Genomic DNA, 21,323 nt, shown 5'->3' with positions numbered 1-21,323 from the left:
TTTTGGTGAAATTTTACTGTGATGCCATTGAATATTGACCATTGGATTATACAACTTTGGGATCAATTAAACCTTTCCACTTCAGGTATAAACCTAGGGGGGGCAATAGCTAACCCAGAGGGGGCCTGTGCCCCCTCCTCCGCCTAGATTAACCCCTGCATTGTGGTCCCACCACAAAATTTTTATCAAACATAGACCATGATCCAATCATTATATATGAGAAAATTTGAAGAATTTCAAGAAGCATTTTTGAAATATAAAGATTAAAGTTTACAATACAGTACTTTTGAACCATAATTTAGGGATCACTGGAAAGGTCAATCAACAGTCTTCCATCAGTGAAAATTGTGTTTAAAAATATTTACAGTGTGAAGTTATGGTCGATTTTGTAATTAGAGATGGACCAATTTTTCATGAAATATTCAAAATATTTGTGGTCATAAATCAGAAACTATAGGGTGTGTGGAGCTAAAAACTTGCATGAGCGATAAGCATAACAGGTACTACAAATACAATAAGTTTCGTCAAAATCCAAGAAGTGACCCTAAAATCCGTGTTGATATGACATGGAATGACCCACATCTTGCATTCTGTACAGGCTCAGTAAAGGCCAACAATGTCGACTCACGTATCAGCAGTGCTATAAGTCAGCACAAATTCATGTTTGTGTTACTTTTGCAACTTAAAAAGGAAGGTACAAGCTTAAGCCTCAGCTATTTATGGTTGTGCCATGTAAACAATGGCTTGAAAAGCTGCCAATCTTATAACCGCCTGCCCGCCCGCATGAAAAATGCGACAGGAAACTATGATAGAATCTCTAAATTGGGTCACTATAAGAGAACGAATGTAAGATTGCTAGATTATCCTTCTTTCATGGTATTGTATACAAAGCTATTGTAGTAAATATACCACCACATTTTCTAAGGACAACTAGACACTCGCCACCACCATCCACTTCATTTTAACTATCCAAGCACAAACACCACAGCACATTGAAATAGCTACTTCCCAAGAGCTATCATTGATTGGAACTCATTATCGACATTTGTAACTAACCAATCATTTGTAAATAGCTAATTGTACATATGTTCCCCCTTGTAAATCTCTCCCCCCCTTTGTAATTTTCCATCCCTGGGTATATATAATCAGTAAACACTGCCTGCCCAGTAATAATAAAAAATACAATCAAAAAAGAAACAGAGAATTTATTTGGAGTGGCCATAAGACCAGCAATCATACTATTACAGAACTACCTTAGCAATGGCATTTCCTCTGCTAGATCCACTTGATATCATCTCATTAACAGTATCCAGCTCTAACGTACTACAAGATTCACGTAATTATTGCTGTTTGAACTTGCTAAACACAAATACCAAGTCCTTATCTGCACGTGACATGCTTCTTTATCTCTTTTGGCCTTCTCCACTTCTGACTTGCACTTGAGTAACCGTAGCAGAACATCGCTTTCGTTCATCGCTAACCTAGGTGAGAGTCTCACTTCTAGTCTCTCAATTCTCACGATTTCACCATGATATACTCAAGATTTTGGCACTATTCTTTTCGACTTCTCAAGGTCACACTCTGGATCAAGAATTTCTCAACGGTTTTCGCTTACAAAACTTCATTTTCAACTAGACGCGCCCACAGCCGGCTGTAGGCGCGCGCCTGGTTTCCTATGCTGGCACCATAGATACAGTATACCAACAGGGATTGGAAACGGAGACTCGCGCACAAACATATCCGTGTCTCGCATGACGTAAAGAGCGTGTCTCATATCCGGCACTCACAACTCTACAAAAAAAGTTCCCTATTCAATAGAACACTAATTAGATAACTAGCTAGTCATTGTCAACGTACAGCACGAGAAGTATCTCGGTGTGAAAGTTCCTATAGTAACGGTCGCTCGCGCACTGCCGACTTTCAAGACTGACCAGACTGGCGGGGGGTCCGATGGAAGCCAACCGCCTGCACCCACCGTAGTCAGAAACATTCAAGCAGCGATTTAGATGAGTACTGGAAGCAATCTGGATATGGGCACTCTCGCGTCAGTGGCCTAGCCTTGCCATCAGTTGGATTATAGGTTGATTTATGAGTTAGTCACTTACCCTCTGGCAATCGGAAACTATTGTTCTTCCTTTCCAGCCATTGCTGGGTGGTAGTCATTAATATGTATACATGTTTACTCTGTCAGACCATGTGGTGGTGGGACTGGTATGAGCTAGTTAATGCCTGGCAGTGCCGGTAACTGATAGACGCAAGACCATGATGTCATGTGACTAGCAAGCACAACTCCGGTTTCATACAACCCACATGCACCCTTCATGCCAGCTTGTCTACACTACATATTCAACAGAGCTAGTACCTTCTATATACAACACAATTTAAAGCCCAGTATATTAGTGACCAACTGATAACGTGCATGCTCATTGCTATAATAGTACAACACAATAGCTAACATTAATTTTGCAACACTACACAAGCAAAACGTAAAGGAAGGTAAAAAAAAAAACAAACAAATATAACCAGTTACCACCAAGTGTGCACTGATGTGAGAAGCACAGCTCAAGATCCACTATCAATATCTTCTGGTAAATGATACTTCCGTGTTAATGTATTGACAACATGGCTTCAAGTTCACTATCTGAACACTTGGATTGTTCTGCACAAACATATACTGGAATATATTTTGTTGCTGAATGTATGTTCTTCATCCTTATGGTAAACAACTCTCAGATTCTTCAGTGTTAACAGTGGTTATTCAGCAATATTGTGTGTAAGTATGAATTCCATCATTGCACCTCCCATTTCCTGTAGGATTGGTTTCAGAACAATCTAATATTTACGTTGCACTCTACTAATGTACTAGTAACTAATGACATGGTATATTGGTACACAAAGTTACTGATGTGTCCTCCAAAATAACACAAGTGTAAACTGTAAAATTATTAAAATGTCCATTATGGTAACACGAATAGTAATTTCAATAAGCTATTTACACGGCACTCACGATGTAAACACCAGAAAACATAATATTTTTCTAACTGCTCTTACTGGCAGGCTTACAAAATAACACAACTGCTAGAAGCGCTGCTGGGTTACAATAAGCTTACCACAGAAGTTAGCGTCAATGGTCATTTCAAATCACTCGTGTACTAGAACACGCACAGACAATTTCGCCCTCGAGTAGAACAGTAATTAGCCCAATTGTTGGCTGTAATTCTTCTACACTTCCCAACCAGATTAAGCAACACACTAGATATCTTTTTAACCAATAGACCCTCTTTAATTAATTATTGTACACCTATAGCTGGCATTTCTGACCACGAAGCTGTACTGACTGAATCCAACATTAGTATTTTTGTGCAAAAACAACCAAGAAGAAAAATTTACCTGTGGAATAGAGCAGACTCTAGCTTAATAAGAAACTTCTTTTATGACTTTAGCAATGAATATCTGCATTCCAACACCACTGACACACCAATCAACCAGTTGTGGACTGACTTTAAATCTGCTTGTCACTTCTGTCTGGACACTTTGGTTCCTAGCAAGTTATCTTCGAACAAGACATCAAACCGACCATGGATCACCACCTACATTAAAAGAATTTGTAGAAGAAAGAAGCGAGCTTATGCTCAGTATCGCCGAACACGCTCACCTGCCGCCTGGCAATATTATAAAGCTCTCAAAAATTTAGCTAAAAAAGAATGCCGTCAAGCCTATAATGACTACTTTTCGAAGCTCATTGACTCCAGTTCCACAGCTAATTCAAAAAACTATGGTCATATATCAAAAAGCAAAAATTGGATCACGTTGGAATACCCCCACTGTCACATAATGGTCATACCATCACTGATTCTACCCACAAAGCTAATATCCTCAACGATTATTTTAGCTCAGTGTTTACCACCGAAGACACCCAGTGTACTCTCACACCAGATGAAAGCCCTTATCCTGATATACAACCTATTTCCATTACTTATGCTGATGTCTCCCAGCTCCTAACAACTTTGGATGTTCATAAAGCACCAGGACCAGACAAAATCCCATCACACTTATTACAATTAGCCTCTCAAGAAATTGCTCCAGTACTAACTCTGATCATCAATTCATCACTTCATCAAGGAGAACTTCCCATGGACTGGAAAAGTGCTAATATTGTACCTGTATTCAAAAAAGGAGACAAAACACTTGCATCCAATTACAGACCAATATCGCTAACCAGTATCAGCTGCAAGATCATGGAGCGCCTAATTCACACTCATCTCTTCTCTCACCTAGAAGCAATAAATATCCTCTGCGACCAACAACATGGTTTCCGACCTAGAAGATCATGTGAATCACAACTTATTCCTACCGTAAACAACATTTCTAAATCTCTTGACTCTGGCTTTCAAATTGACATCATTTTTCTAGATCTATCTAAGGCATTTGATAAAGTCCCCCATCACCGTTTATGTAACAAATTATCCTACTATGGTATTAGAGGGGAACTACTAACATGGCTACAAAACTTCCTCATCGGTAGGCATCAACAAGTAACTCTTGACGGTTCAACCAGTGAGTCACATGCAGTTAACTCGGGTGTCCCCCAAGGAACAATCTTAGCCCCTCTATTATTTTTATGTTATATTTGTAGTACTGATGTTATGCACACACCAATAGTTGTAATAGTTCGCATCTATAATTAGAGAATATATATGTATGGAACATTCGAGATTGTACACGTGCTTGTGACTGTAGTGTGAGTGCTATTCAGAGTGTTATTAAAGATTGTTACATTGGTAGCAGAGGCCGGTTCTAATGGCAGAGAGACACATCAGTATTCCGAAGCCGTTCTCCACTGGAGATGTTACGGAGTGGTTTCAGCGATTTGAAATATGTTGTGCCGCCAACTCCTGGAACGACGAAGTCAAAGCTGTGAAACTACCGACACTGTTAGAAGGAGAGGCTTTGGCTGTTTGGTTAGAATTGAGCGACGACGACAAGAAAGATTATAAGAAGGCCAAGGAGCACTTGTGTAAGAGTATGATGCCGATGGAATTTATTTCTCTCGAAGAATTTCACCAACGAAATCTTCGACCCGGTGAGTCATTATCTGTTTTTTTACATGATCTTAAGAAACTGCTTAATGGGGCTATGCCAGGACTCGATACAGCTGCGCGTAAGCAGCTTTTGCTTCACCAGCTGTTAGCGGGCTTACCCAATCCAATTAGCATGCAAATACGTGCCTCAGGTGAAACTTCCGACTTGGATAAAGTAATGGAACGAGCGCGTTTATTACTTACGATGGAGAATCGCCAGCCGCAGCAAACAGCCACAATGGTAGAGCAAACAAATGAGCTCTCGGTTTTGCGTGAACAGATGGCCCTGCTTACTGATCAAGTAGCTGCACTTAGAGTTAACCAGACCCCAAGGAAGCCAGTTATACGCTGCTTTTATTGTAACCAGCCTGGTCACATTCAGCGTCAATGTTTGGTGTACCAGTCTCAGACACGCCCACCCCGTCGTTGTTTCAACTGTGGCAAGATAGGCCACATCGAAAGAGATTGCTGGCAAATCAACCAGGGAAACTTCAACGGGATGTCTGGTCAGGCCGCCAGGCGTCCCCGACCTTAGGCCACCATAATGTTATAACAGTTGCAGCAGTGAGATATAATAATTCAATTATAAACATCACTATTGGTAGTAAATTGGTTGAAGCAATGTTAGACTCTGGCTCAACTATTTCACTTATCAGGCAAGATACACTATCCACTGTGACAGCTGATCAGCACCTCCCACTACCACCACACAATCTTGTTACTGCATCTGGCCAACCCCTACAAGTGATAGATTGTGTAGAGTTATCTATCAGAGTAAATACATCAGCTATCACTCACCAGTTCAGTGTTGTGAATAAGCTAATCACACCAGTTATTTTGGGGGTTGACTTCCTGCAGGAACATAGTCTTATCCTGGACTTCTCCACTAATCCTGTTACACTCTCCTTCAGTAGCTCCAAGTCGACGTCCCTGGCAGATCCTCCTGATACTACTGCAGAAGTGGAACCACTCTTACAGGCGGAACGACTCAGGCGAGCTAAGTTTTGTGCAGTAATGGCTGTGGAGGATCCTGCAGTAAACATTGTTAATGAGGCTGTCATTCCATTGTTTGGGGGACCCACCTCCTATGAATACCCTTCACATGTCCCAGAATTTTTCATGGATGTAGTGAACGAGTACAATAATTTATTTCATACTGTTCCAGGGTCTACTACTCTTGCCTGTCATCAGATACCCACACAAGGGTCCCCAGTACGTGTCCCACCACGTCGGATTCCAGTACACTACAAAGCCACTATAGAACAACAGATCCACCAGATGTTGAAGCAAGGCATTATAGAAGAAAGCTCCAGTCCATGGATGGCACCAGCAGTGTTCGTGCCCAAGAAATCAGGTGAAATACGCCTATGTGTTGATTATAGGGAGTTAAATAAGCGTACTGTTAAAGATGCTTATCCTCTCCCACTTGTAGATGAGGTGCAGGATCAATTGGCAGGATGCTCAGTCTTTACTACTTTAGATCTCCAGTGTGGCTATTGGTAGTTACCAGTGTATCCAGGAGACATTCACAAGACGGCCTTCTGTCCTGGCCCTGGTATGGGACTGTACCAATTTAAGCAGATGCCATTCGGTCTCACTGGAGCGCCAGGATCCTTCCAACGTCTCATGGACAAGGTTATGCGTGGTCTTCCTTTTGTTACAACCTACATTGATGATGTATTGGTGCATTCCAAGAATATGAAAGACCATAAATCTCACTTGCAGCAAGTATTCCATAGACTTAGTGAGGCAGGGTTAACTCTCCGGGGTCGCAAGTGCACCATAGCAGTGTCACAGGTGAATTATCTTGGTCATCAGTTCACCAAATCGGGCTTAATTCCAGATAACAGCAAAGTCCAAGCAGTCAACAATTGGCCTGCTCCAACCGATGCTTCATCCTTACGTAAATTTCTAGGACTCGCATCATATTATAGGCGTTATATTGCTCAGTTTTCTACTATCGCAGCACCACTGACTAATTTAACACATAAAGGGGTTACTTATGAATGGACGGCAAGCTGTGATACAGCTTTCAAACAGCTGAAATGTGCCCTTAGTAATGCTCCTGTTCTGGCATATCCTGATGTTAGCATTAATGCCAACCCCTTTGTATTGCAAACAGATGCTAGTGCTTATGGCCTCGGTGCAGTCCTTGAACAGAACAATCATGTCATTGCCTATGCTAGCCGTACGCTTTCAAAGTCTGAACAAAACTACAGTGTGATTCAAAGAGAATGTCTAGCAATTGTTTATGCTTTAAAGCAGTTCCGGCACTACCTATTGGGCAGAAAGTTTCATCTTGTCACCGACCATGCTCCATTGCAATGGTTGGGATCTCAGAAAATGGAAGGTATGCTTCAACGCTGGACAATAGCTATACAAGAATTTGATTTTGATACATCACTCAGATATACAACACGCTGATGGCAGGTTCAGTTCCACCGTCTGGTAGACAATGGCGATGCCCACCACTTCATCGATATAAGCAGTTATGGTCACAGTTACATCTGGTCAGTGGTGTTGTGTGCAGACGGTACCACCCAAGCTCTTCAGCTAACATGGTTACAGTACCACTCCTCCCTCCTAACCTTCAAATTGATGCTTTGCGTCGGTGTCATGATGATCCTGTTGGAGGCCATCTAGGCTATGAAAAGTCGCTCCATAAGTTACACCAGGAAGCCTTTTGGGTATCAATGTCACGTGATGTTGAGCAGTATTGTAGAGAATGTGTCAAGTGCAATGAGTCCAAACCACCTGCTCCAATTCGAGCACCTATGACTAGTATTCCAATTGGAAGACCATGGCAAATGGTTGCGATTGATGTTCTGGAGGTACCTGTGTCATCAAACAATAACCGCTACCTCCTTGTTTTACAAGACTATTTCACAAAGTGGGTGGAAGTAGTTCCAATGCCAGATCAAACTGCTGCTCGAATCGTTTCAGCTGTTACCAAGATATTCTGTTCACTAGGCATGCCAGCAGTCCTTCACTCAGACCAAGGGCGTAATTTTGAAAGTCTTCTTCTCAGAGAAACTCTCAAGGCGTTTGGAACCAGCAAGTCCCATACTACTGCGTACCACCCACAAGGAGATGGGATGGTCGAAAGATTTAATCGATCACTATTGCAGATGTTGCGCTCGTATGTTCAAGTGAAGCAAGAATGGGAAATGTACCTTCCACTAGTGCTATATGCGTACCGCACAGCCATACATTCTTCGACCGGATATTCTCCCTTTGAGCTGATGTATGGAAGACCCCCGAAGCCAATCCCTTTTGAACAGCTCAATTCTTTTGATACTGCTTCATATCCATCCCACCTGCAAGCAAAACTTGCTGAAATGTGTGATTTTGTAGAAGCAAATCTTGTAGAATCGGCTAGCAGACAAAGAATTAACTATAACAAGCACTCACTAACACGGCACTTTACAGTTGGAGATCATGTGTGGCTATCAGTACCCACAGCACGGAAGTTAGACCCTCGCTGGGATGGTAAATGGACTATAACAGCAGTGAAAAGACCACTTGTTATGGAGATCTCTAATGGTACTACATCCAAGGTTGTTCATGTAAATAGACTCCGCCACAGACTTCAACCAAGTCCCAGTGATACTACTGTGTTGCACAATGACCAGACTAGAACCTGGAGGCCTCCTGAAGTGGACCACTATATAGACAATAGTCCAGAACCAATTTCTCGAAGATATCCGGTGAGAACCAGACGGCCACCATTAAGATACATAGAACAGCCAACTTGAATTTAAGCTTGAGGACAAGCTTCTACTGAGGGGGGACATGTGTAGTACTGATGTTATGCACACACCAATAGTTGTAATAGTTCGCATCTATAATTAGAGAATATATATGTATGGAACATTCGAGATTGTACACGTGCTTGTGACTGTAGTGTGAGTGCTATTCAGAGTGTTATTAAAGATTGTTACATATTAATGACCTCCCATTATCTATCAATGCCAACATTGGTCTGTATGCTGATGATACCATACTTTATACTGTTATTCACTCTACATCCGACTGTTTATCACTTCAAAATGATCTCAACTCCTTATCACAATGGGGCACTAGATCTGGTATGTTTTTTAATCCTGATAAAAGTGTATTCATGAGAATCACTCGTAAACACAATCCGATCACCTACAACTACACCATTAATGACATCTCTATCCAAGAAGTTTCATCTACTAAATATTTAGGAGTTACAATCACCAATGACTTGTCTTGGTTCACACACATTACTAACATCACATCCAAAGCTCTATCAGTCAAAGCATTCCTACAGAGAAATCTTAAGTCCTGCCCAACTCAAATCAAATTGAAATGTTATAATGCCATGATAAGACCAATCTTAGAATACGCCAATGCTGTCTGGTCCCCTCACATAAGAAGAGACATTGATAGGCTTGAACGAGTACAGAGGCAATCTGCCAGATTCATTATGGCTGACTTCTCGCGTTTCAGCAGCGTAACTAACATGCTCATTGACCTTAACATTCCCAGCTTAGAACACCGCAGACAAGTATCTAGTATCACCCTCCTCTACAAAATTGTTCACAATCTCATTGATATATCCCCAGTTGATTTAATCCCTGTCACTTCTAACACCAGAGGACATGATCAAAGATTTCATCATATCTATGCAAGGACCAATCAGTACAGTAATTCATTCTTCCCTAGATCAATTAGACTGTGGAATTCACTCCCACCTGACCTAATCCAAAAACAATCATTACAATTTTTTAAGTACCAACTGAAATGATTATTACTTTCCCCTACCAATCAGTAATCCCATAATCAATCATATTGTAAAACATTTTGTATGCATGTTTCATATGTGCGTTAATCCTCAAACTGAGGCTGCACATTTGGAAAATAAATAAGCTCAGCTCTATAAACAACGTGCACAAAAGTGGCTTTTAACGAATTCACGCTGCACTGGTATCTATGGTGACGGTCACTCGCGCTCGAGACACGGATAGTATTTCACGTCTGTTGCATCATATTGGGAATTTGTACAGAGATATCACGTGAGTTACTTCCGTTTCCAATCCCTGTTGGTATACTGTATCTATGCTGGCACCCAGGTGAACAAACAGGCTTGAACTACAAATCATAATATTTTCGTCACACTGTAGAGCATTACTTTTTTCCGTTCTGTGTACTGTGGATTTTCTGTAAGAGAGAGCGAAACCATCATTTTATAATGAGCGGTAGCATCACCTTGGTAACGTAATCGACGCCATGTTCTTGTACCAGCAGCTGGAAATGGCTTCAGCCGAATTCACCCAGGAACTAAATGAATGAGGTATAGCAAGAAAGATGTTTACAAAAGATAGAAATTTTGGGTCTTATGTTAGATTAAACATTGAGCTAGTCTCGCGGCGCCCGACCCTAAAAAGAGGGTCAGTGAACTGTGTATATACAAAAAGTTTGAGCTCTGGAATGTTTATTGGATGACGTTTACGTTTTACGTAAGTGCACTGTTTACGTCACAACATCCATTCAACCAGATCCGCTTACAGCATCACCAAACTGATAGCGCTACTTTATTTATTCAACATTAAAACGAACCCAACAGAATTGTGTGGCTGTTTTCTCAATGAGTTTAAGCGGCAGAGTCACCGGATGTCATTAACCGTAAGCCGCGAATCTTTTGAAATGTACGCATTACATAATCAATTTGAAATGGAGCGATCTGATTGGAGCTTCCAACATTCTGGCAGCGCCAAACTTTTTGTACACAGTTTCACTGGACCCTCTTTTTAGGGTTGGACGCCGCGGGACTAACATTGAGCTGGTCTGATCGGGTTTCACGTACATGTCAGAAGATGGCTTACTACCTTTATTTGATTAATCATCACAGACATGTCCTTCCTTCATACTTGATTAAATTACTGATGGACTCATTAGTTAAGTGTCATATGCAGTATACACTGTCTGTCTGTATGGGGTCCATCTTTGAGTCAGAATCAGCTGCTGCGTCTACAACGACTTCAGCGCCGCTGTGCGACTTGTGTTTTCCCTGAATAGGAGTGATCATATTATTATTATTATTATTATTTCGTCTGGACATTAATTAATTATTTATGACGTCACGTTATTATTATTATTATTACTTGGTTTTGTAATTATTAGTCCTTTACAATGACCAGCACTGAAGGTCTGACAGCAACATGTGCTGCAGCCTTAGGATTACCTAACCTTAGTTGCAGGGACTTAGACCTAATGACTTGACTTACTGACTGACTGATAAGGTGTAACAGAAAAGGGGCCAAAGTAAGGGAAAAAAATCCCTCCAACCCCAGGATTCGAACTGCAGGTCACCCAATGTCTAGTCGGGGCCACACTCAGTCTTCCTCCAGGAGGGATGGATTTTCTTCCTTAAACCTAAAGTATTTATTATTGCACTGAAGGTCTGACAGCAACAGACCTTCAGTGCTGGTCATTGTAAAGTACTAATAATAATAATAATAATAATAATATGATCACTCCTATTCAGGGAAAACACAAGTTGCACAGCACGGTTCTGAAGTCGTTGTAGACGCAGCAGCTGATTCTGACTCAAAGATGGACCCCATACAGACAGTGTATACTGCATATGACACTTAACTAATGAGTCCATCAGTAATTTAATCACTTAACTAATGAGTCCATCATATATCTGACTATTATCAAGAGTTACGTTGGCATAAGGTTACCCAGCTCATTCAGTTTTGTTTAGCTTGTGTCATGTTCCATCAATATCATGCAGCCAGAGGAATCATGTTCGTACCACCAATAGAGTTTGGAAACTGTACATCTTACAACACCAGAACTCCATCATATTTTGCGAATTCTAATCGAACCCGGTTATAGGGACCCGCCGATTATGCTCATAATTTTACCTATTATGCTATGCTGCACTGCTCAAAAATTTACCTATTATGCTTAAATATATGCTCAATACTTACCCATTATGCTCAAATTATGCCCAATTATTTATGCTTCAGTTCCCATGCTCTAGTAATAATTTCCAATTTATGGATAAATAATAAGTGGCTGAAGCACAAACTTACTTGTCAAAATGTATATCACAGAAAAGATCGATATACTCTAATAGAACAGTCAGTTATATGATTGTTCTATTAGAGTTACTGACTGTTCTATTAGAGTATATCGATCTTTTTGTGATAGCTATTTTTATAAGCAAGAATTCATACTGTTACACAAATATTCTACCTATTATGCTAGCATTATGCTCAATGCTTTCAGGCACCTATTATGCTCATAATTATGCCAGCATAATCGGCGGGTCCCTACCCGGTTATCTCAAACTCAGAAAAATGCTAGACATCAAGGTACTGTAGTATGGAACAATCTGCCCCCTAGATTGAAGGAACCAATGTCTTTTACAAACTTTATGATGCCACCAATACTTATTTTGAGAATGATTTTTGTAATTGTTGTATATAATTTACGTACATGTGTGTTGTATTGTTTTTTGTATGTGTATTATTGTTCTGTCATTATGTATGTTTGGATCGTACTGTGTGTATTTTGCTTGTATGTATATGTTTACGTATGTGCTTGTATGTATGTCCCTCCAATGAGGAAGAGCGGCTGTGCCGATCATTTAGAGGTTAAACTTATCAATCAATTAATCAATCAGACATAGGAGATCCGAATTGTATTCCTAAAGGGAAATTTCGTATATGTATGGCATATGTGGCTCATTATGGGATATGTTATTAAACAAATGGAGTTGCTATTTGGTCGGCAGTCACGTATGAATAGTTCTTGGGCTATTTGTACAGCAGTCACATGATTCATAATAAACAAGTCAGTTCAACGATTTTAGCATTCTGGAAACTACATTTGGCTTTTGGCGCTTAAGTTTGGTGGTGTGAACGTCTGCTCTACACTGGTACATCTTTGACTAGAGTTAATTGTCGAATGCTTTGGTGGATTTTAAAGTATCGCAGAGGATCTTTGTAATGCAATATCGACATTTCAGCAAGCTGAATTCTCGACCAAATTTGTGCAAACCTGTATGGCAGACCAGCACTCTGATGATTTTCCGGCAAGGAGGATTATTTGAATCAGCATCGGCAACATACAAATACTCAGAAAAGGATCACATAGTTGCAGAACGAGCGAATTAGTGTGATTGTACAGTTGGCAACCATGCATTTCTAGATTAGCAGCCACCCATTGTACTAACCACTTCAAGATGAACAAACCTCATTGTCAGCTTTCTACTTTGCAGCAATTCATTGAACAGTCAAGATAAGCAACAGTTCAACTACTGCTGCAATGTGCTTAACGGATTGATCACATTAGGTGTCTTACTCCCAGCTACACATAACTAGTATGACAAGAGTTAAGTGTCTCACTCCCAGCTACACTAGTATGACAAGATTAATGCCGCTCATCAGCTCTTACATGACCAATCTCATGACTTACAGGACACAATCTAAGAACTCCTCGAGACTGTATTTCAAGTTTTACTTAATACTGTGCTATGGAATTGCTTTATAGGAGCTGCATGCATACTGTCAAGTGTTAATTGTACACCGACTACAACCACTGGATAGCAATCAATCCCATGTCAGATTCTGAAGTTAGTATATGTCACACAACTGATGTTTGATATAAATCATTGCTTTTGCTAATTCTTGATCAGCATAAATTCTTCAGGTCCATCGTGGAAAGTAAAGATGCTATTTGACTACTGGAGTGTATATTCCTGTAATGATCATTGTTTTGGCAGAAATCTAGCATCATGCCATTATGACCACAAGGTAATCCATGGTCATCTTATTCTAGCTATAATATACATGCTTGTATTTTTTCTATGTTAGTTCTAGCTAGCTAACAGTTAACTGATATTCCTGTATTAGTTTGAGTACAACTATCTATTTTGTGATTATTACAGTGCATAGACAATAGTCTATTATCTATGTTACAGTGGAACCGTTACGGTCACCTGGATTAAGTGGTCACCTTTGCATAACGGCCATGGACACGAGGTCCCAAATATTTTCCCATACAAATGTACTGCATTATTGTCTGCATTAAGCGGTCACCTGTCTAATGCGTATAACGGCCAACCAAGAATTCGGCTATGAATCACTGTATACATAACTTTCTCCTTCATATAGCGGTCGTTACCTTTTATGGTGGCTTGTTAAGTGGCACCACTTCAATTAACGCTCAATTATCACACACTTCTTGCCTTTCAATGAATAGAGAGTATACAGGGATTTGCGAAGTTCTTGCAAATCCGTAATTTAAAACGTACGCACATGCGCATTACTTTACAGTTGAATTATTGGCGCGAACTAACAGTAAAGGCGGCCAACTGCTTGTGCGTGTGCCAGTGAAAGCATCAGTGATGAATCAGTGTACTAATAACCAACAACGTGTATCTTCGGCACCATCAGTAACGGTACAAGTGTTACACTCATCTTCGAGCTCATCTTCATCATCCGGTTCCCAGGCCAGTGTTATTCCCATGGCCGCTACTCCACTCGGGGTTCCAATTACTAATAACCGTGACTCAGTACGAGGCTCTGTAGCCGGTGACAAGGTAAGACTGTTCGGGTAAAGTAACTCATGTAATCACCCTTTTTCAGGTGCCTTATACTTATAAAGTTAGGATAATAAATCCCAACAAAAAGAGTGATTTCATATTGCGCCAGCTTCACCGACACCACTCTCGATTTTCGACGGTCACTGCCATTCGAGTGAGCATGATAGATGAATTCGATGATCAGGTACCAGATTCTGTGAAGTTCAATGTTGGCTACATTGATGGTAGACACCAGATGTCACTGTTTAACGTAGATGATTTGAGCCTGATGTATTCCAAATACAAACTAGGTGGTGAAATAATTCTATGGTGTGAGGGTAGGTGCATAGAAGATAACCGTGGCAGTCGAAAGAGAGGTTTAGAAGCAGCAGGTCAACAGAAACAAGAAAGAGAAGACCAGGTAGATAATGTATTTGCGGATCTCAAGTCTAAACATAACGAAAAGTACACTGTGCCACAGCTGAGACTATGGTCAAGAATGGTGTGTTCAGGCATACACGATGACATGGACAAACCACCAGATGTTCCTGCTTTTGGAGCCAGTGTTAAAAAGCCACGTAAAGAGTCACTTGCAGATGCTATTACAGGAGCAGCAGCTACTCTTGTGAAAACATTTGGAGCACCTGATGCGAGTTCCAGTGAAGTGCATCGTGAGCCTACTCCTACTGTGATGGGTGTATCTCCTGGTAAAACTGTTCAGCTACGGATGAAAAACCTAAAGCAGCTACGATATCTTCAAAGTTTATTTGAAGATGGAATACTCAATGAAAGTGAGTATTCAGAACAAAAGACTTGTATTTTGTCATCGTTAAGGAAGCTATAAGCATTTGATCTGCGTATATAGAAAACATTTCAACTACATAAATAATTTTTGGCGTTATCATGTACATGTACAACTATTACTTATCTATAATTATACAGTCCACTTTCAGAAATCCAGTTTTGACAATCTTGCGATGTGATAGTTGCAAAAGCTGCTAACAAAGCAGTCTCCACATCCATGCTTGTTTGCTCATCTACTTTCATCAAAGTTTTCACTTTAGAAAATGCCAATTCTATTGGCATAAAGTCAGGAGAATATGGTGGAAGGAAGTGCACAATTGCACCAACTTCTTCAATCATCTTGACTATACTACTTAGATGATGAATGGAACAGTTATCCATTATTACCACACTGTGTGGATTTTTTCCATCATAAGGCAATAAGCAAGGTAAAAGGTGCTTTTCAACAAAACTATAAAAGACATCCCCATTGGTTACACCTCGCACAACCTTCACATCTAATAAACCATTCACAGACATAAAAGCTATGCCAGATAGGTGATCTCCTCTGATCAAAAGCTGATGACTCACAATTGGCTTTCCTCTCATGCTGTAGCCATAGCGCCGTAATGTATTTCTTCGATCAGTTCCAGTCTCATCAAGAAAAATCAGCATTTCAGGGCTGTAAATGGACACCTCTGACATATACTGTTGCCTCAAAAAATCATCCCTTTGTGTAGCAGTGATCCTCAGCTTCTGTCTTGTAAATCCACTCTTTTGCAAGAATCTACATATGTTTGAAATGTGAATGTTCAATGACAATGAATTGAATAGTTCCTCCTGTATTTCTTGTAATTTGATTCCTGGCCTTCCCATTGCAAGATGCAATATAAGTAACTGAGCGGGATTTGTTAGCTTTCTAGAAGCTCTATCTGTTGGATATTGAAGTTTGCTTACAGTTCCAGTGCTGAGAAATCGTTGTAAAATCCTACGAACAGTAGATTGATCAATGTTTAAATTCTGTGCGATTACTGCATCACCATATCCCAGTGCTTCTTTCTGCCAAACGATTCGCCATCGTAAGTCTTCACTATATGCATGCGATCGTTTACTTTCACAAGATGCCATTCTCGATTCGCGTACAAAGACCAGTGTTCGCGCCAATAATTCAACTGTAAAGTAATGCGCATGTGCGTACGTTTTAAATTACGGATTTGCAAGAACTTCGCAAATCCCTGTATATGCAAGGGGCGTGGCCTTACGCATGCGTATAATTCTCCGTAATTAGGAGTGGAAAATCGCTAGGTTACGGCAGGTGCGCTGTAGTGTTTTGTTGTAGTGTAGGATTTCTGTGTATTTGTTTTTGTGTACAAACAACTAATTGATACTAATGAGTGCTGATTTGAAATATAAGTATTATTTGGAGCTGTCTGAAGAGTCGCATAAGAGATATGATGAGAAGATAGCTTTACTTGGTGGTGTAGATCCACACTTTCGTATGGACGCTAAATCCACAAGTAGTGCTGTTGAATGGATGGATTGGCCAGATGTTATGCATGGAGATATCTTCAACTATCTAATCCTCACGCCAGGCTACACATTTGAGCAGCTATTGGCCTACAAGAGTCTAGATGGATATAACTTCTTCATAAATGGACGGGTCACAAACGTTGTTGTAACACATCTGAACATACAACCAAAAAGTTTTTTGTTCACTGCAGCTGTAAAGCATTCTCAGAAGCTTTCTTTACCATCATTACAGGTCTGGGTAGCCATTAAGCCATGTGGAGAAGTAATGTGTGCACATTGTACGTGCATGGCTGGAGTAGGGGAAGTGTGTTCACATGTAGCAGCAGTCCTGTTTGCTGCTGAAGGTAATACCTTAATCAAGAGGCAGTTCAGTGTCACATCCTTGCCATGTTCTTGGTTACCTGCCAAGTTTAAATTTGTTTCATTTAGTAAGGTCGCTGATATTGACTTTAAAACACCGAACCAAAAAAGGAAAGTAGCTTTAAGAACCAGTGAACCTGAGCCTAAGAGAAAGGCATTTACATTTGCACCACCTACAGACACTGACCTATCTGTGCTTCATTCCCAGTTGTCTACCACTAGTGGGAAGCCTGTTATGCTGTCACATACTGAAGGCTTTAGTGACCCTTACATACCAACTGCTAGATTACCCAATTTTCCTAAGTCCAGCTGACTGAGCTTTTTGACCCCAATACCATTGCACTGGCATACCCTGAGCTACTACAAAAGTGTGATGAAGTCTATGACAATCTGTTTATCACTGCAGATCAGGCTGAGTTAGTAGAAAGGCATACCAGAAAGCAATCAAGTTCACGAGTCTTGTTTCAGCAAAGAGCTGGACGTGTCACAGCTTCCAAATTGAAGAATGTCCTAAGTACAAACATTTCACAACCATCAACATCACTGATTTAGTCCATTTGCTATCCAGACAAGCAGAGGTTTACTTCTGCAACATGCTCATATGGATGCAAGCATGAAGATGCAGCTCGGAATGAATATATGTATGAAATGAAGAAAAAGCACTCAGATTTTAAAATTTCTGAAGTTGGCTTAGTGCTGCACCTACTGTATCCATTCCTTGGTGCCACCCCTGATGGTTTAGTAAGCTGTAGCTGTCATGGTGATGGCACACTTGAGATAAAATGCCCGTATTCCTGCAGAGAAAAGGATCTGTAACAGGTTGCAGAGGAGAACTCGAACTTTTTTTTGGTGTAAGATGACGATGGAATTTTAAGGTTAAAGGAGACACACCAATATTACTACCAGGTACAGATGCAGATGAAGTTTTGCAATGTACAATACTGTGATTTTGTAGTATGGAACAAGGATGTCTGGATTAATCAAAGAATTGAGCTAAAGAGCGAATTTATTGACGATGCCATTTCTATTTATACGGTTAGGAATTCTTCCTGAACTTGTTGGAAAATGGTACACCAAGCCTGGCAAGTCATCACACACCGAACAGCTACTGAATGATGATACTGAGTCTACTGATCAGGTTGTTGTCGATGAAATATCTTGTGAGGACAGTGTGGAGAACTAGGAAGTTATGGAGATCCAGCCAACTACAGACAGCCAGCAATTTGTGAATAGTGATGACAGAGAATCTAGTGACCAAGATGAGCAGTGGTGTTATTGCGGAAAGGGCGAGTCAGAGGGTAGTATGATCGGTTGTGACAATGATGCTTGTCCCAGACAATGGTTTCACTTGTCATGCTTGCACTTGACTCAAGATCAAGTACCCAAAGGGAAGTGGTATTGTCCTGAATGTAGACATAAGAAAACACAAAAGTAATGTTTTGTACTTGTGTACTAAATATGGCTATATATTGTTGCAGATTATATCATATACTGCATGCATACAGTATGTATTTAAATTAGAGTTGCACCGATAATCGGTTGAATAATCGGTAACAGCCGATATAAGGTGATTTTGTAAGTATCGGTATCGGCTACAAAGAGGAAATTATTTGCCGATAACCTAAACCCACAATCAATCATTAACGACAGTAATAAACACGTGACAGTATTAAAAGAAAGCAGTGAATGCAGTGGTAAGTGGTAAACATTTATTTGCTGTACCTGTTTATAACTATTTAGGCTTGTTTATCTGTGAATAGTGTGGCTGCAAGGCTATAATAGACTGTGTATATTTATCGGCCGCCCACGCAATCAACCAATCACTATTTGGAAAGGGTCTAGAATCCCACCAAAACTCCGTTTGAGAAGCTGACTTAGGTGTTTTATAACTACTTGGCTTTCATTTCCATGTAAGGGGTTAGTGGGACACTGGTAGCAAACATTGTAGAATCGGCCGCCCACGCAAGTAATTAAATTATTTCAACTAATGTTATACACGCACATAAACTTCAGATAATTTTTGCTCTTTCTCCCCTGACCTACAGAATAGAAGAATATCGGTAAATATCGGCATATCGGCTACAGGAATGAGTGAAAAATCGGTATCGGTAAAAGTGAAAATATGCATATCGGTGCAACTCTAATTTAAATTCTGAAATGATCATATCATACACTATATGAATTTTTATACTGGCAAATTAATATACATTTAATCAGGTGATACAACAGAATCACAGCAATTACACAAAGCACAGCATATAGTTAATATTTTATCTATTGTTGATAATTGTTCGGTGTCATCACAAGTTAACATACATATAGGTAATGTAGACTGAAGTATAGTATATTTTTGCCTCACCATGCCAATAACTCTTTCTACATGAATACGGACCCTTGAAAGCCTACGTGCAGCATCCACTTCAACCTTGGTCAACTGCTTCTTGCCCCTTGTGAAAGGGGGCAATTTTACCTCAGCACAATACAATCCAATTGACTCTTAAATTGTAAACCCACGATCAGCTAAAACAACATCACCTGGTAGTAACTTGCTTAGTAACCTAGAGTTCTCAGTTATGTGAACATCAGGGGTTCTTCCTCCCCATCCTTGAGATATAAAAGCAATAGATCCTTGAGGAGTAATTCCTATGAGATATTTCACAGTATTGTGATGTTTGTAGTTTGACCAAGTCTGAGCCCGTGCTGGAAGAGATGTAGGGTGTTCAATAAAAATCTCAAAGCAGTCAATTATTACCACACATTTCTGGAAGTGTTTCCGGAACTCAGTTGGCATTGTTTTTATCAATTCACCCCTTTCTGGCCACTGTATCAAATAGGATAGTTTAGTATATAAAACATCCATTCATCTGCTAAAATATCTAGATATGGTGGATTGACACACACCAAATCGATAAGATAAATCTTGATCACCCAGGTTCAGGCGGAGTTTCATTAACGCAATGAAAAACTGCTCAAATGGAGTTTTCTTACCACCTGAAAAACAGTCTGGCAATCCTTTTGAAACAAAATCAAAAATAATCTTCAAAACTTCATATGATGGTAGGCCAGTGTAGTACTTAACTCTTTTGTCATCATTCTTTAATACTGCTTCTTTTATGCCAGTTCTGGATTTATAGTCATCAATCACAGTTTGTAGAATCTTATTTTGCGTTGTAAGATCTTCAACTTGTTTCTCTAACTTCTTCACATGCTCCTTCAATTCCCAACATTCCTTGGATTTTGTGGCTTGCTCAAAGTGACTTTGCAAAGTAATACCACCATTAGCTTTCTTCAGTTTCTTGCCATGCCCAGTTCTAATTGATGCTGCAGTCATTACTTGACTGTTAACTGCCGAGTGATGGTACATTACTACTAGTTTTTGCATTAGCCTCACCTAATGGCTCTACTAGCTGGGTGGAATTCTCACTTCTCTTCCTCTTAGTAGCTTTCCTTCTCTCATACCTACTTAAACTTTCCTCCAACTTCCGTTTCTGTGGCGAAGAAAGATGCTGAAAAACACTTGGAACATAGTCGGGAGATAAAGGATCGCTACTTTTTTCACCTGAGATAAAATGTTCACTACAAATCCAAGTATTTTGCGTGGGCTCCCAATGTTCATGACGAATTGCACTAATCCATCTTGCTCTTGTTTCAGGTTCCAGTGGAAATTTATACCAATGAATTTCAATCCCTTTCACAAAGACATTGTGGCAGCCAACAGCGCAGCAGCTCTTTACCATATCCTTTGTTGCTGGGTAGATCTATAATATAATCTATGGTGTTAGCTACTTAGTGCAAAAACACTTCGTGGGGCCACGCCGACTAGTTAACAACTTGAATTAGCAAGTCCACAGAAACCCTACAACACAACACTACAATGCACCTGCCGTAACCAAGTGCTTTTCCACTCGTAATTACCGACAATTATACGCATGCGTAAGGCCACGCCCCTTGCATACTCTATACTTTAGACTACAACAAGTTTGATACTGAAATTTGATTGGCTG

The 21,323-nt window shown here is 40.2% G+C and overlaps 3 protein-coding genes across 7 annotated transcripts in view; 2 read left to right on the top strand and 1 right to left on the bottom strand.

The window, feature by feature from the left end:
• The window catches only part of LOC136241610 (uncharacterized), a 127,832-nt gene extending 126,149 nt beyond the window's left edge, over positions 1–1,683 (bottom strand). For 2 of the 4 annotated variants that reach the window (XM_066032847.1, XM_066032849.1), the window contains exons 1-2: positions 1,374–1,674; positions 1,254–1,323 (exon numbers count right to left, since the gene is read on the bottom strand). In XM_066032847.1, coding sequence (XP_065888919.1) covers positions 1,254–1,323; positions 1,374–1,474 — 171 coding nt within the window. In that variant the 5' untranslated portion in view covers positions 1,475–1,674. Of the gene's footprint in view, positions 1–1,253; positions 1,324–1,373 lie in introns of all 4 variants that reach the window. The other 2 variants (XR_010694359.1, XM_066032848.1) reach the window with 2 other exon arrangements.
• A 1,522-nt stretch (positions 1,684–3,205) lies between these two features.
• Positions 3,206–7,458, top strand: LOC136241612 (uncharacterized). Its single transcript, XM_066032850.1, has 2 exons — positions 3,206–6,435; positions 6,514–7,458. Exons 1-2 carry the CDS (start codon positions 5,469–5,471, stop codon positions 6,582–6,584), a joined length of 1,038 nt encoding a protein of 345 aa, XP_065888922.1. The 5' UTR covers positions 3,206–5,468; the 3' UTR covers positions 6,585–7,458.
• A 3,739-nt stretch (positions 7,459–11,197) lies between these two features.
• On the top strand, positions 11,198–19,933 carry LOC136241613 (uncharacterized). 2 transcript variants are annotated; one of them, XM_066032853.1, is made up of 3 exons: positions 11,198–14,664; positions 14,711–15,067; positions 15,128–19,933. In XM_066032853.1, exons 1-3 carry the CDS (start codon positions 14,470–14,472, stop codon positions 15,488–15,490), a joined length of 915 nt encoding a protein of 304 aa, XP_065888925.1. In that variant the 5' UTR covers positions 11,198–14,469; the 3' UTR covers positions 15,491–19,933. The 2 variants fall into 2 exon arrangements, with proteins under 2 accessions (XP_065888925.1, XP_065888923.1); XM_066032851.1 differs by having other exon boundaries at positions 14,711–19,933.
• The last annotated feature ends 1,390 nt before the right edge of the window (positions 19,934–21,323 follow it).

This window comes from Dysidea avara, chromosome 12 (genome assembly GCF_963678975.1).
Source record: "Dysidea avara chromosome 12, odDysAvar1.4, whole genome shotgun sequence".
Classification (NCBI taxonomy): domain Eukaryota; kingdom Metazoa; phylum Porifera; class Demospongiae; order Dictyoceratida; family Dysideidae; genus Dysidea; species Dysidea avara.
Note: the sequence above shows the minus strand (reverse complement) of the source record. Positions and strands in the feature narration are given on the sequence as shown.